Genomic DNA, 16,681 nt, shown 5'->3' with positions numbered 1-16,681 from the left:
AGGAGTCTCTCTCAGGCCTATCTTGGAGATTCCATGGAAGCTTCTGCATGCAAGTGTGCAGGTGCTCTTCTCAAAGTGGCCCCATCCCCTAAGGGGAACATCTCACAGTGCTAACACATGTGGTCTCCCATTCAAATACAAACCAGGATGGACCCTACTTAACAAAGGGGACAATTCATGTTTGTTACCACAAGACCAGCTCTCCATGGGGCTTAGACAAATTCATGGAGGACAGGCCTATCAATGGCTACTAGTCTGATGGTGATAGGCTGTTTCCAGCCTCAGAGGCAAGATGCCTCTAAATACCAGTAGCAGGTGAGCAACAGCGGGAGAAAGGGCATGCACATACCTCTTGCCTGTGAGCTTCTCAGAGGCATCTTGTGGGCCAGTCTGGGAAACAGAATGCTGGACTCAATCAGGGATTCTCAACCTTGGGTCTCCAGATGTTACTGGACTTCAACTCCCATAATTCCCAGCTCCAATGGCCTTTGGTTGGGGCTTATGGGAGCTGAGGTCCAACAACATCTGGGGGCCCAAGGTTGAGATCCTCTGGACTAGATAGATGGGCCTGATCCAGCAGGGCTGTTCTTTCTTCTCATGTGATCCAGCAATGCTAAAATTATTACCCAGAAGTAGCAATCATGTCTCAGTTGTTTCAGATGAGCAATGAATACTGTACGTTGTAGCCAGAACTTGGGTGAAGGAAGATGTGTTTGCTAGAGTGACGGGACTGGTTGCAGAGTCTTCTCATGGCAATCTTCTGGATAAATTTACATTAAGCTTTCTCAGGGTGAGTTCTGAAAGCCAATTTCTGCAAGCTTACAGCATGGCTCGGTTCAAAGCAGGGGAAAAGGTGCCCGATTAGAGCCTGTGACATTACCAATACAACTCTGCATGCTCCCTAGTCACCAGAGCAATAAGTTGAATACCTGTCCTGTGAAAACACAGGAAGCCATAGTCCAAACAGAACACAGTGAAATGGACCAGTTCCAGATGGGCAAAGGAGTAAGACAAGGCTGTATACTTTCTCCTTATTCATTAAACATATATGCTGGTAGAAATACAGTATGAAAAACTAGGCTGTTTTTCCAGGAGGCAAGTGACCTCTCTGAGACTCAGTGCTTTGAGTCCTTTTGACCCTGTGTAATTATAATTTTGTCATTAATATAATTATCTCAACTGAAATGTTAAAAGAAGAAGCCCATTTTGGTTTCCCCAGTTGCTTAGATTTCCAGTCATGACCCTTAAGACAGCATATACTGCAGCAAAAGGAGGGTTTCATTTCACTTTGGGAAAGGGCAATGAGAATAGGGGCTGTAGCTCAGTGGTGGATCATCTGCTTTGCATGCAGGAGGTCTTAGGTTCAATGCCTGGCGTCTCCAGATAGGACTGAGAAAGACCACTGTCTGGAACCTCGAAGAGTTGCTGCAAGTCAGTGGAGACAGTACTAATCTGGAAGGATCCAGTGGTCTGACACAAAATAAGGAAGCTTCATATGTTCATCAAGAACATCCATTGGTCAGTGGTAGAGCATCTGCTTTGCATGCAGAAGGTCCCAGGTTCAATCACCGGCTTCTCCTGGTAGGGCTGGGAAAGGCCCCCGTTTGAAAGCCTGGAGAGCCACTGCCAGTCAGCAACACTGAGCTAGGTGCATCGATAGTAGGGATTTGCAAATCGATTTGAATTCAAATTAATTTGACTTGAATCTGGGTGATTCGAGTGATTTGAATTTGAATAGAACCACCCCTTAAAGGGGCAATCCTATCCAAATGTGAATAGAATTTTCAAATTCAATTTGAGAGCCATTTGGTACCCTTTTTAAACCATTTAGGCCCCCTGATTGGATTTTTAAAAAGTGCCAAATAAATAAAACAGGATCAAATTGATTCAAATTCAATTTGAATTTGAATCAGATTTTCAGACCAGATTTGAATCTGATTCAAATTTGAAATGAATTTTCAGAACTTGGTTTGAATTTGAAATGAATTGAAAAATTCATGTTGTGAACATCTCTAATTAATCATCTTGGCAGCTTCGTTTGTTCATACGGTGTCATTGTTATTTTGACTTGATTCCTCCCCCCCCCTGTGGACAATTTTTGAAATTGTGATTTCTGAAATGCAACACACACAAAGTAGAAAATATAGTAATAGCACTTATGGGACATTGTAGAATGTTGAAAGCCCTGCCATAGTAGTCTGGTCCTCAGGATGGAGCCATAGCTTGGAAGAAGAACATCTGCTGTGTACGCAGAAGGCCCCAGATTCAGTCCCTGGCATCTCCAGGTAGGACTGGGAGTGCCAGAATCCGTCACAACTATTTTCTTTTAGCAACTAAATATTGCTTGCACTTAGGAGCGATAGGAACCAGATAAATTGCCCCCCCTTTTTTGGCACCCTCCATTAACTTTTAGGCTGGCTACGGGTTTGGCTCCTTAGTCCAAAGATTGTTCATATGCTAGGCCTTGTTACCTGAATATGGGTGAATACTGAGCTGTTTTTCATTTATTTATTTATTTTTATTTACATATTTTTATACCTCCCAAAACTAACATCTCTGGGCGGTTTACAACAGATAAAAACAATATTAAAACATTAGTTAAAAACAAAAACAAGAAATGTAAAACACAACAATTTAAATTTTTTAAAAACAATGCTCAAAAACAACATTAAAAACAATCAAAACAGTATCAGTTAAAAGTATCAGTTTCATTGATTATAGCAGGGCTTGAGACGAGGTTATATGATAGAGTGCCTTGTCCCATATGTCCTGACTCAGCCCTTAAGATCTTTGGAGGCCCTGCTCTTAATACCCCTGCCAAATGAGGTGAAGCAGGTGGCTAGTAGGGAGAGGCCTTTTCGGCGATGGCACCCCAACTATGGAATAGCCTCTCCAGTGAGGCTCGCCAAGCATCAATACTTTGTTCTTTTAGATGCCAGATGAAGACCTTTCTGTCCACTCAGGCTTTTAAAAATTGGTTTTAGAAAGTTTTAAAAAGGTTTTGTATTGCATTTTGCATTTTTATTTTGTAATTTGTCTTGCTTTTTTGTGTGTTTGGAATGTTTGGAATATTTAGATTGCTGTGTTGTGAGATGCCCAGAGAACAATTTGTTATGGGGCGGCTAATAATAATAATCATCATCATCATCATCATCATTATCATTATCATTATTATTCTTCTCAAAGTTGCATCACCCAGCTGTTGTTGGAATACAACTCCCATCATGCCCAGCCAAAGGCTATTATGGCTGGGCATGATGGGAGTTGTAGTCCAACTACATTTGGGAACCCAGCTTTGAGAACCCCTGGGTTACATGGCAGCCAAGGGGAAAGCACTTGAAAATCTAGCATAATCATGCCATGGATAGGGAGCCAGACGGGAATACTCTATGCAGCTCTCAGCCAGGGAGGAGAGAGCCAACAGCCAATGTGATTCAGTAGATAAAGATTTGGAGCTGGGCTTGCGAGATCTGGGTTTGATTCTTCCCACGTTCCTTATGGGTGGTTGCGGCCAAATCACTCTGCCAGCGTCAGCTTCTGACTCGTTAATCGGGAATAATAGCCGCCCTCCTCACATGTTGTTGCAGAGATGAACGATGCACAGTTCTTAAAATTGCATTGGAAATGCTATATAAATGATAATTGAAAATGGCCTTGTCTTAAAGGTCCCCTTATTTGATTTATGACTCTTGTTTCACTTTGACACTTATGGAAATGCTTAACGCTTAATTTTGAATTACAGATTTGCTGTGTAGAAGTTGGATTAGGTATCTCTTCCCTCTCCTCTGCTCCAGGTTCACCAGCTTTTCTCTTTCCCCCTTCCTTTGAGTTCTCCAGCTATTGTATTTTCTTGTTCATCTTTAAATCTTGGCTCACTTTGCACTCTTATCCCCTTCCTCTCTGAAATGCTGGAAGGGGAGTTAAAAGGCTGTTTAGGATGCTGTACTTGGGCTGATCAGCCCACTGTGTGGAGTGGATGTGCCGGTCCGCTCTGCCCAGAAGCAGCATGCTTTTCCTGCCTCCACACACAGTCCAAAGCTGGGCTGTGGGTATCAAATCCAATGTGCGTAGAATATTCTAGAAAACAGCCTACATGACGAGGGCTTATGTGGATCTTATGCATAAATTCAGGGGTGTTGCTATAATTGAGTCGATGGGTTCAAAGAACCCGGGCCCCCCCAGCTGCTGAAGGCCCCCCAGCTCCACCCCTATTTTCTTTATTATCTCCCTCACTCCAAGGGGCCGCCGGGGAGAGGGATGAACACAGGCCGCCTCTCCGCTAGCTACGTTGCTGCATGAAGGCCTACTTTAGACACACTGTGCCCATGTGGATGGAGAAAGCAGAAAAGTTCAGATGCACACTTGCTCATCTCTATATGATGGGCTGGATTGCCACCAAAATATAATCAAAATAAAACCAAAAATACAATCAAAAATTGGCCCCAAAATATAATCACCCCACAAGTGTGGGGTGTGTGTGTCTATGGTTTCCAGACTTCCAGAACTGGCCCGGAGCACGAGTGCAGTAATGTGGTTGGATACCCGTGACTAGATATTTTTGGTGGCTTCCTCCACTACAGCTGCCACTAGCCTGTTGGAGATGTGACCCTATAGGCATTGACTCTCAACATCAGTAACTCCTACTAGGGACATTAGGAGTGGCGTTGGGGAGTATAGGGCTGCCCCCTTGTTCTCTCTCTTCTGATCTCTGCCCCAAGTCTCTTCTGATTGGTATAGTGATACTCTCAAGACACGCCCTTCTTCTTTGTTCTTTCTTCTTCCTTCACCATGAAGTAGCTAGCACAGAGTGCAGACTTTCTATCCCAGTTCGTAACTTCATCAAATAAACTTTTACTTCTTTAATCCCTTCAGTAATTGTCTCCAGATCTGCTTCCTGAGCGCTGTTCTCATCAAACTGGGTTTCTGCCCCTACGTAGCCTCTGTCCACCCGCCAGCCTTCCTGCCCAATTGTCTCCCTCCCTCCCTCCCATCGCTGGTGGTGGCAAAGAGCCAGCCTGCAGGCTAATACTGCCCCCATCTGGAGGAGGCAGGCAGTGCGCGACTCGCCCAGCCCTGGCCCCATTGGGCGGCCCACGCTTGCCACGCATGGTTTCCCAATGGTAGCTCCACCCCATGGCCTGGAGTCTCCAGGGATCGGCACCAAACCCCTGGTGACTCTGGAAAGGCAGAGAAGTTAATGGCTTGATACTGTGTGAAAAATATTGCGGGTGGCGTGGGCGGGGCGGGGGCGGATTTCCAGGAATAGTTTCAGTCAGAGTCAGCTTTGCATGTGAGAGAACATTCATTAAGATGATTGCTCAACGCTGCAATACTCTGAACTAACTAAAGCATTTCTCTTGGCTGAGTAGAAGGCCCACCCCTAGGAAGGGATGCATCTGGTGCTGCTGGCCACAGAGTTCCTGGGAGGAGCGATCTCCCCCTGGGTTTGACTTTGACACAGGCCTTGTAAGGACAGCAGTAGCGTCGGCCAGAACACCATGAAGCTAGGGGATAAGAATGAAGAACATCATGTCCCCCCAGTATCTAGCTTGACCGCTCACCATGAGACAAGCCAGGAGCTGCGTTTCATCTTGAGTTGTTTTCTTTGTCTTGTGTTAATCTGTTGCAAACCACCTTTGATCGGAAGGCAGGGCAGGGATCTTAAAAAATGAACAGGAGCGTTTTGATTGATTGCGCAGATAAACTGTATTCCTAGCTGCATAACCAAATGTTGTGGATGGGGCTGTCGCTCAGTGGTGGAGCATCTGTTTTGCATGTGAAAGGTTCCCTGACAGTATGACCCAACTCTCCAGGTAGGGTTGGGTAAGACCTGTGCTTGGAGAGCTGCTGCCAGTCAGTGTAGACAGCACTGAACGAGCTGGAGCAATGGTTGACTCAGTAGAAGGCAGCTCCCCATGTTCCTAAATGGAATGTAGTTCACTAGCCATGAATGGCAGCCTAGGGGCTTGACATTCATCCCATGTTTTTGCTGCCCACCTGGGATGGTAGAAATCGGAGGGCTGTCAAGCCCTAGCTGGCCAAAATACATGGCTGGTTAGCCATCGTCTACTTGGTAGGTCACAGTGATGACAACTTGAAAATGATGCACACTTCTTTTAAACTTGGCTCTGGTTCATATCTGTAGGAGGGGACGAAAAAGGAATGTAGACGTTGGCCTTGAAGACTGGTAGCATTTAAAAGTTAAATTGTAAGTCATCTCGCCTTCTTTTATTTTTGTCCTTTATCCTCAAAAAAGGAATCTGTGTTGAGGACTGGATAACAAGGAGTCTACTTGTTAGGAGGGCTGGATAAGATGCAAATGTATTTAAATGCAGTGGTTTAATTTAAAAGGCAGGTGATGAATCAGCGTAAAAACTAGGGCAGGTTATACCTTCTGAATGTGAAAAGAAAGACATTGTGCCAGCAGACTGTGGGTTGGACGTGTGCTGGATGTGGAAACCATAGGCGGGTTCTCAGGATGGGGAAACTGGACAAGCCTCCGGCCGAGCTTCAGGAGTGGTGTGTGTTCCCAGATTTAGTCATCGGCCAGCAAAAGCCTAGTAAAGAGGAGGCGGGAGTGGTTGTGCAGGAGGTGGGCACGGGCTCCAATGGCATTGTGCTGCCCAGCATATGACTGAGAGGGGAGGAAACACTGTCAGAGTGTGCAACCACCTCCCACACAATCACTTCCCACTCCTCCTCCCTACATATGAATAGCATAGTGACATAATGACCTGGCCACACAGATGGCCAGTGTGCATGCGTGGTGACCTCCAAATGGCCATCGTCAGTGCAGAGGCCTGGAATGGGCCAGTTGAGATGGGGGGGGGGCGGCCAGGGGAGGGGAAACTTCAGGAGACTCCCTCCCCCGTGGCTGTGGCAGTACCCCCCGAAGCTCTGCAATGGTGGCAAGTCTGCCTTTTCCCCCATTATTATTTTTTCCATTCCCCCTCTACCCCCTGAACTGGGCCCAAAACTGCTCAGACCTGAGTTGGACCAGGCCTGGCTCTAGTGTGCACAGAACTGGACCAGACCCAGTTTGGTTTGAGTCCAGTTCTACTCGAACTGAACCGAGATTTCAGGTTTTGTGCAGACCTCTATCACGAACACCAGCCTAATACGTTATGTTGTTGGGTGGGTTGGTTTTCGAGATAGGCAGAAACTTCACAGATATTTCTCTTGTTCTATAGAAACTCCTTGGGCTGCCCTTGGACATTTTAAATCAGTGGTTCCCAACCCGAGGGCCTCCAGAGGTTGCTGAACTACAACTCCCATCATTCCCAGCTACACCTGAGGATGCTGGGAGTTGTAGTTCAGCAACCTCTGGAGGCCCCCGGGTTGGGAACCAGTGCTCTAAATCATTTCTCCTATGGGAGAATCCTGAAATCCACTTGAATGTTCACTTTTTTGAAATGTCAGGACTAGCCCTAGCTTTGTAGGCTGCTGTAAGTCTGCGTAATGAACTTGGAAATGGCTTGAAGGCGGGACCTGTGTTTCGATTGCCATTTCACAGCAGACAACAGCTGAAGTGGGCTTCAAAGAGAGCTCTTGAGCTTATCAACTTCTTAAGTATCTGTCAGTCCAAGTTGCATGGTTTTCTTTCTTCTGACAGCTGCCAGGAGAAAGGCAGAAGCAGGGAGATGTGTCCTCTTGGAGGAGCTTCGGGGAAGTCAGCACCCATCTCCTCCTCCCTTCCCTTTGTTCGTTTCTGAATGGTCTGCCGGAGCTCCCTTGACATCCTGGCTTTGTCTCGCATGTTAAACAGATCAGATAATTGAAAGCTAATGCTTCTCTATGGATCACTAGGTGTAAGACGCCTGGGCGACAAATCAATTGCTTGGCTAGCATGCAAGAGCGCGGGGTTGGATGCACTGCTTGCGTTTTCCATCGCAGCTTGCAACACAGTTCCAACCTGGCACTAAAGCTGTTGGGCTGTAAAAGGGTCACGGGAAGCTGCTTTAAGAACACAAGAAGAGCCCTGCTGAATCAGGCCCAGGGCCTCTCTAGCCCAGCATCCTGTTTCCCACAGTGGCCCACCAGATGCCTCTGAGAAGCCCACAGGCAAGAGCTGAGAACATGCCCTCTCTCCTGGTGTTGCTCCCCTGCAGCTGTTATTTGGAGGCATCTTGCCTTATACTGGTCCATCTAATGTAGTCTTGTCTGCAGTGACTGGCAGCAGCTTTCTAAGGCTTTCGGCAGGAGTCTCTCCTAGCCTTACCTGGAGATGCCAAGGATTGAGCCTGGCACCTTCTGTATGCAAGCAGATGCTCTTCCACTGAGTGCAACCCCATCCCCTTAGGGCAGGCCAGTTCAACTTTGGCCCTCCTGCAGATGTTGTCCCACAGCTCCCATAATCCCTGGCTATTGGCCACTGTGGCTGGGAATGATGGGAGTTGAAGTTAAAAAAAAAAAAAAACAGCTGGGGGGCCCAAGTTGAGCAGGTCTGCCTTAGGGGAATATTGTACAGCTCTCAAGTATAGCCTCCAAATGTAAACCAAGGGGAAGCCTGCTTAGAAAAGGGGACAGTCTGTGCTTGCTACCACAAGTGGGGATCTCCACCCCTCTGCTACTCTGTTTGAGATAGTTGGCCAAGGGAGACATAGGTAAAGGTTGATTGTGTAGGTTCATGTTGTAGAAAAGAACAACATGACACACATCAGGAGTGTGTCTACCTTTGTTGGACTAAAACTCCCGTCATCTGCAGTGACAATAAATTTACCAGCTGGGTGTGGGAGGTGGACCAGGAGGCACATGGAGGGAGAGGCTAGGGACATTTGTCACTCGACCATCAGTGACCTCTGCAGGGTACTGAAGGTTGAATATCTGAGCTGATGCAGAGTTCCTCCTTAAGGAGAAAGACTGCTAATATCCAAAAAGGACCTAAAAGCAGAGTTACAATCAAAGCTCCCTTGTTTATTGGAAATTGATAGGATTTGGGGCTCCGGTGCCTCACGGGGGCCTCATGGCCCGAAATGTGGCTTAGGGCAAGGTGAGATGGAAGGACTCCTAATATTTGCATATGACAACATGTGATGAAACTGGAAGTGCTGTGAAATCATGCATACTTGTTTTGCCTCCAATGGAGAACCTGGCATTGTCTCGGTCCCCAGTCGACTCCCTTTTTTTGTGGGGGGTGGGTGGGAGCACAGGCATGAGAGGAGGAAAGCAAAGCGCTTTCACACTTCTTTAGGCTGGGGTCCTGTTAGGTCAGATTTGGGGCTTATTAAAACGGTGTGATGCCCAGAGGGAAGGAGCCCTCTCGTAGCTCTCCTAAGAGTGTTCCTTATCATATAGATAAACCCGATGCTGCAGACTGTGAAGCTGTCGGTCCTGCTCTGATATCCCCAGAATAAGAAGATGCACGAAAGTGACAGGTCTATTTTGGTTTGCCTGCTATGATAACATGCTTGTCGGAATGCCCTGGGCTCATAGGAATTGTTATAATAAAGGCACATGGTTTTTTTAAAAAAATGATCTGACACGGTTCCAACATTCAGACACAGGTAGCTGCCTTTTGCTGAGTCAGACCATTGATCCATCTAGCTCCATGTTGTCTGCACTGGTTGGCTGCATCTTTCCAGGGTTCCAGACAGGAGTCTTCCCCTGCCCTGCCTGGGGAGTCCAGAGATTAAACCTGGGACCTTCAGCCGGAAAAGCAGATAACCTGTCACTGAGCTATGGGCCTGTCACTAAAACCCTTCATCATCTGCATGCCTCATTATAGGGATGTGCACAAAACTACCTGGCTTGGTTCAGTTTGAATCCGAATGAAACCCGAACCGCACTGGGCCAGTTTGGTTTTGGCCCCCTTTCAACCCTCCCCCATTTCAGTTGAGGGGGGGTTCACTGAACGCCCAAACTAGGGAGGTGTCCGGTTTGAGGTCGAGCCAAACTGGGGGTGGTTCAGCAAAAACCTGAACCTTCAGACCGAACCGATTTGATGTTGAACCGGTTCAGATTCGAGCCAGTTTGCACACCCCTATTATTATTGGACACCCACCTGTTACTGTTTACAGGTCTTCTTACTGGATACCTACGAAGTAGACATCTCTCCAGGCTGCAGAGAAGTGTGTGGAAAGCTGCAGAACAGTGAGATGGGAGCATAGAAATACAGTTGGCACAATGTGGATTGGGTCTGGATTCCTAGAATCACCCTAGTGTGTCTACAACTCTATTGCATATTATTTCTATATTTCTTCCCCGCAAACCCAAAGTGCACTCAAAGAGATGGACAATTGGAACCCAATTAATTCAAAAGTAGGGACTGTGGTAGCAAGCATGGACTGTCCCCTTTGCTAAGCAGGGTCTGCCCTGGTTTGCATTTGGATGGGAGATGTGTGAGCACTGTAAGATATTCCTCTCAGGGATGAGGCCACTCTGGGAGGAGCACCTGCAGGCTTGAATGCAGAAGGTTCCAAGTTCCTTCCCTGGCATCTTCAAGATAGGGCTGGGAAAGACTTCTGCCTGAAACCTTGGAGAGCTGCTGCCAGTCAGAGTAGAGAATACTGAGCTAGATTTACCCAATGGTCTGACTCAGCATAAGGCAGCTTCCTATGTTTCTATGTACCGGTGTGGTCAATGCTTCCTTTGTACCATAGTTTGCAGCCTCTAGCCAACGCTGGGCCATCAGTATGTGGACTGGAAGACCGTCTTGTTAGGCTAATCCTCCTTTTCTCTCTCTCTCTCTCTCCCTGCAGACACATAGAGAGCTGGAGGAATTTGCAAACTCTTAACGCTGTCGACATGGAGCTGTACACAGGACTCCAGAGACTGTGAGTATCATGTGTGCAAATGGTTGTCGGCATCTTGGGGAGACTAACTTTCCAGCTGGGATTGCCGGCCCACTGGCGGGGTGGGGGGGGTGGGGCGGAGCCCAACACGTCTATCCCAGGTGGTGTCCCTGACCTGCAAAAAGTGGCAGCTGCTTGTATCATGGAGATGTGGGTTATCACCTGCTAATATCTGCAAATCAAACACCTATTAAAGGGCACATCTACAGAGGCTGGGTGAGCAGCTAACAGGCCGAGCTGAAAGCTCAGGCAGTGTTTGGGCTATTGGCCATTATGCAAATCCATCTTCCTTATCTCTGCACTCTCTAATTAGGTGCTCCACTCTGTTCTTTTTCCTAGCCTGCAAACCCATTTAACATTCTCCTCTAAATCACCTGCTGTTCTGACCCTCCTTTCTTCGGCTTCCCTCCTCACTCTGGCCTGCTCAGGCGACTACGTGCTCCTTTCTGAGGCCCTTCAGACTCTTCTCTAGCCTGTTCTGCCTGCCGTTCTCCTCTGTTCCATCAAAATATCTCAGCCTCTGGCAGGAGAGCTGGACTTGTGGTAGTGAGCCCGATCTGTCCCCTTTGCTGTGCAAGATCTGCCTTGGGTTGCATTTGGATGGGAGACTACATATGAGCTATGCACCACCTAATGGCACAGTGGGGAAATGACTTGACTAGCAAGCTAGAGGTTGCCAGTTCGAATCCCCGCTGGTATGTTTCCCATACAATGTGAAACACCTATATTGGGCAGCAGTGATATCGGAAAATGCTGAAAGGCATCATCTCATACTGTGTGGGAGGAGGCAATGGTCAACCTCTCCTGTATTCTACCAAAGACAACCACGGGGCTCTGTGGTCGCCAGGAGTTGACACCTACTTGACGGCACACTTTACTTTTAAGATATGGGGCCATAGCTCAGTGGAAAGGAGGCCCCAGGTTCAATCGCTGGCAGCTTCCCCAAATAGGACTGGGAGAGACTTCTGCCTGTAACCTTGGAGTGCCGTTGCTGGTCAGTTTTGACAATACTGAGCTGGTTGGATCAGTGGTCTGACTCACTATAAGGCAGCTTCCTGTGTCCATAGCTGGACAGTTGTGCCCTTCCTGCTTCTTTGTGACATTAAGGCAGCTCAGTGAACTGCTGCTGAAATTTCCTCCTCACAATCACATTGATCCATTATGGCACCAATGATGCTTGTTTTGATAGCATCATCAGTGTATTTGATTCCTGGCTTTTCTAGTTACGTACAGGAAAGGCCTCTGCCTGTAATCAGGGAGAGGGAGGAAAGCTATTTTCATGGTAGTGAGCATGAATGGTCCCTGTTATTCAGCAGAGTCTGCCTTAGTTTGCATTGGATGGGAGACTACATGTGAAAATTAAGATATTCCCCTTGGGGGACGGGAGCATAGATCAGTGAAAGAGCATCTACATGCTTGCTTGCAGAGGGTCCCTGGTTTACTCTAGGTAGGGCTGGGAGAGACTCCTGCCTGTACCATTGGAGAGCCGCTTCCAGTCATTGTACACAACACTGAACTAAATGGACCGATGGTTTGATGTGGTATAAGGCAGCTTCCTGTGTTCCTATGTCATAAAGTTTAAACCTGTACATGTGCACAGTGGAGCCCAGCCGCTTGACTCCTGGTGCTACCATGGCAGCTTGCCAGAGGAGAAATTGCTGGCCTGCAGTCTGCTGCTCTACAGCACCACCACTGCTGCTGGCCAGAGGTGGTACTGCAGCTACCAGCTCAATAGATCATGTGACACAAGGGGACAATCAGCCTCCAGCAACTGATCTTCTAAAGCAGGGGCTCTCAACCTTGAGACCGCAGATGTTGTTGGACTATAGCTCCCATCATCCCCAGCCACAATGGCCTTGGGAGTTGTAGTCCAACAACATTTGGAAATGCATGGTTCGGAACCTCTGCTCAAAAACAGCTACATCTGACCAGTCTGAGGAACTGGTCAATGGACTGAATGGCTGCCTCCATCCCCTTCTGTCTCCAAACCACCAGTCCTGACATGTATGTGGAATGCTATAAACCAGGGTTTCTTAACCTTGGCCCCCCAGATGTTGTTGGACTACAACTCCCAGAATCCCCAGCCACAAAGGCCATGTCTGGGGATTCTGGGTGTTGTGGTCCAACAACATCTGGGGCCCCAAAGTTAAGAAACCTTGCCATAAACCACTAGAAAGAAAAGGTCCTGAAGACTTTATCATCTGAATAATCCCAAATTTTGTACATGAGCTTTGCTATAGTGTTTTGCGAAAACAAAACAAAGTTATAGTAGCTACCATCTGATCACAGGTCAGCAGGAAAGAGAGGATTTGCTGGGTTTCTCTGAAACTCAATCCTGGTAAGCAAATGTCCTCCTAAATAATTTTCCATGTAGGCATCTTATGCTGCTTATTCCAATTTCATCTTGGCATGCAGTTGGGGAGCTGATGTTCTTTTATTTGGCCTATAAAGGTGTTTTTATAATGGAGAATGGTGCTGGTTTAGCTCTTTCGTCGGATGAGAAGGAAATGAGCCCTCTCAGATATTCTTAATATTAACTGAACACTGCTTTGGCTGCCAATCATGGATTAAAAGTGAGGTATAAATATGAACAAACCGGTGCATGTCCATGTTTTGAGTACAAGTGTTTGAGGTCATTCACACAATCAAGAACTCCTAACCGGGTTTGGGAGCGGTGTACTCCCAGTTTTCATGGAAACTTCCATTGCATGGAAGCAAGGTAGGAGGAAAACCTGGGTACAAGTGATTGTGTGGAAGCAAGGTAGAAGAAAAGGCTACTCACGTTTTCCTCCTACCTTGCATCTATACAACCAAAAATTGGAAGCACACATAGCTCCCAAAACCGGGTAGAACACAATCTTGGATTGTGTGAATGACCTCTTTGTTTTTTTAAAGCAGGGCTGCACAAGTTTGACCCTCTAGCTGTTGCTGGATTACAATTCCCATCACCCCCCAGCCACAGTGGCTGATAGTCAGGGATGATGTAGTCCAACATTTGCAGGAGGGCCAAAGTTATGCAGCCCTGATTTAAAGCTACTTATGGGCTTAGTTCACACAATCATTTGAATTGAGGTTAAATGTGGGTTACTGATATGAGTGTGATAGTGTGAAGCACACCAAGGTGGTTTATGGCACGAGATTAATCTGAGATCCCCACCTTGACGTGGGTTCACACAATCATGTTAATGTTGGTAACCTACATATAACCTAGATTTGAATGATTGAGGCTGTTCTCATGAACAGCCAAGAGCGGGCTAAGGCAGTCAAGTCCACTCTTGGCTGCTCGTGAGAAGCAGCGGCAGGCAAGTGGCTACGGGCACAAATCCACTGGCAGAATCTGCAGCTTAAACGTGGTTAAGGGAGCAAGTTTGGCGGGCGGGGGGGGGATGCGTTCCAGCCCCCAACCTTCTGTGCTTCCAGAGGTCGTGGAGGATCACCTGGGTGCACAATCCGTGGACCCAGCGCCCTCCAGGGACAGTCTGTGGGCAAGGTAAGGTGGCAAAACCTTCCTCCCTGCCCGTCAAACCCTTCTCACAGATTGTGAGAAAGGGCTCATTGTGTGAACCAGAGTACTCAATCATTCAGGATCCTGTGCTTTCAAAACAGCTAAAAATCAGCTAAGATACTTAAAATTACAATGAAAAGAATGAAGCTGAAACCGGGGGGGGGGCTCATAGTGGAGGGGAGGGGCTCTGAAACCCTTCAGGTCCAGGCGCCAAATTACCTAGGTGCGCCACTGCTACGGGGTCTTCCTTCTGTAGTTTTTTTCCAGCAAGCCTGCACCCAGTACTAGGATCCTCCCAGTTTACACCAGGGTTGCCAACTCTGACTGAAGCTATTCCTAGAGTCCCCGCCCATCCCCCCCCACCCCAATTCAAGCCATTGAAACGTCCAGGTTTACTTCCAGTAGCACCTGGAGATTTCAGGCTAATCCTGGAAGGCTGGCAACCCCAAGGTCTGCTCATCCAGACACCCCATTGGTTCTTTCTGGCCTTGTCCAGCTATAAATGCTTCTAACCCAGACCCGGTGGTTGCCTGGGCAACGGCCAGCTTCTGGTCTTGTCTTGGAGCTCTCTGTGTACTCTTCATTTCCCAGTTTTATCACCTGTCCCCCAATCACTTTGCCTGCCCAGCCTTATTTAGTCTCTCCCTTCAGCTATGTCTTGTTCTCTTGAGAATTCAACCACTCTTGGTTTCACCCTCCTAGGCTGAAAGCAAGAAGATTTCCTTCTATGCTTGAACGCTGTCCAAGCTGGTTTGTGTGTGAGAGGTTTTATTTTATTTCACACATGTCTGTTCTTTCCCAAAATATCATCTAAGGCAGCTCATGTCAAAATATGAAACCACCAATCAAGCTGTGAAAACAATTATACCCATAAAACCAGCAGAAATTAAACATGAACTCAGATAGCAAACCTTGAGAAGAGAGATAGAGATAGAGAGATATACATAAAGTATCTGTTTTGCATGCAGAAGGTCCCAGGTTCGATCCTTGGCAACATCTCCAGGTAGGGCTGGGTGAGATTCGTGGCTGAAACCTTGGAGAGCCACAACCAGTCTGACTGAGCTAGATGGACCAATTGGGCCTGATCCAGGAGGGCTATTCTTATGACTCAGTGGAAGGCAACTTCTTTTATAGCCATCACTGACCTTTCTGCCATCACTGTACCTTTTCAATCTCTCTACAGGACAATCAAGAACTCAGGGCTCCGGAGCATCCAGCCACGAGCGTTTGATAAGAACCCTCACCTGCGCTTCATGTGAGTAGGTTTGACCCTCTGTGTTGCACTGTTGCTCTTTTTTGTGTGTGGAAAGGTTATTCTCCATGCAGTTGCTTCAGGGCGTAGAAGAGGGTGGAACAGGGAAGACCAAGGAAGGAAAGGCAGGATGATGGAAGGGGTCTAAGATGTCTTAGAAGGCAGGGTGAAGGCGGGAAGATGGAAGGGCTCTAAGCTGTCTGTGACTGAGCAGGAGAGGGATCTTGGGGTCATGGCAGATGGCTCACTGAATATGTCAACTCCATGCACAGCAGTGTGAAAAAGGCAATATTTATTTATTTATTTATACATTTTATATCCCGCTCTTCCTCCAAGGAGCCCAGAGCGGTGTACTACATACTTAAGTTTCTCCTCACAACAACCCTGTGATGTAGGTTAGGCTGAGAGAGAAGTGACTGGCCCAGAGTCACCCAGCAAGTCTCATGGCTGAATGAGGATTTGAACTCGGGTCTCCCCGGTCCTAGTCCAGCACTCTAGCCACTACACCACACTGGCTCTCCATGTTAGGGATCACTAGAAGGGGACTGAAAATAAAACGGCTAATATTATAATGCCTTTATATTTAGTTAGTTAGTTAGTTAACATATTTATATACCACCCCAAACCTGCATCTCTGGGTGTTGTACAAAAAAACCAATACAAATTAAACAAAATTAAAAATGATTAAAATGTTAAAATCATTTAAAACTCAAAGTTAAGAACGATTAAAACTAGAAATCTAATGAAAAGCCTGGGTGAACAAATGTGTCTTCAGTGCATTTTTAAAAGTTGCCAGAGATAGGGAGGCTCTTATTTCAACAGGGAGCGCATTCCAAAGTCCAAGGGCAGCAACGGAGAAGGCCCGTTCCCAAACAGACCCCGGACAAGCCGGTGGCAATATAAAATTACATAATATATAATATTTATAATGCCACATTTGAAATCCTGTGTACAGTTCTGGTCACCATGTCTCAAAACGATATTGTAAAACTGGTGGGGGGCGGGAGTGCAGAAGAGGAAAACCAAGATGATCAGGGGGCTAGAACACCTTCTTTATGAGACAAGACTACAGCATCTGGGGCTTCTTAGTTTAGAAAAAATGGTGGCTATGGGAAGATAGAAAAGAAATTTATG

General features: G+C 47.0%; 1 protein-coding gene across 10 annotated transcripts in view; it reads left to right on the top strand.

Moving 5' to 3' along the window:
- Positions 1-16,681, top strand: part of NTRK3 (neurotrophic receptor tyrosine kinase 3) — a 364,980-nt gene that overhangs the window by 73,008 nt on the left and 275,291 nt on the right. For all 10 annotated transcript variants that reach the window (XM_053272596.1, XM_053272592.1, XM_053272593.1 and 7 more), the window contains exons 2-3: positions 10,698-10,772; positions 15,479-15,550. In XM_053272596.1, coding sequence (XP_053128571.1) covers positions 10,744-10,772; positions 15,479-15,550 — 101 coding nt within the window. In that variant the 5' untranslated portion in view covers positions 10,698-10,743. The remainder of the gene's footprint in view (positions 1-10,697; positions 10,773-15,478; positions 15,551-16,681) is intronic.

Source organism: Hemicordylus capensis, chromosome 10 (genome assembly GCF_027244095.1).
Source record: "Hemicordylus capensis ecotype Gifberg chromosome 10, rHemCap1.1.pri, whole genome shotgun sequence".
Classification (NCBI taxonomy): domain Eukaryota; kingdom Metazoa; phylum Chordata; class Lepidosauria; order Squamata; family Cordylidae; genus Hemicordylus; species Hemicordylus capensis.
Note: the sequence above shows the minus strand (reverse complement) of the source record. Positions and strands in the feature narration are given on the sequence as shown.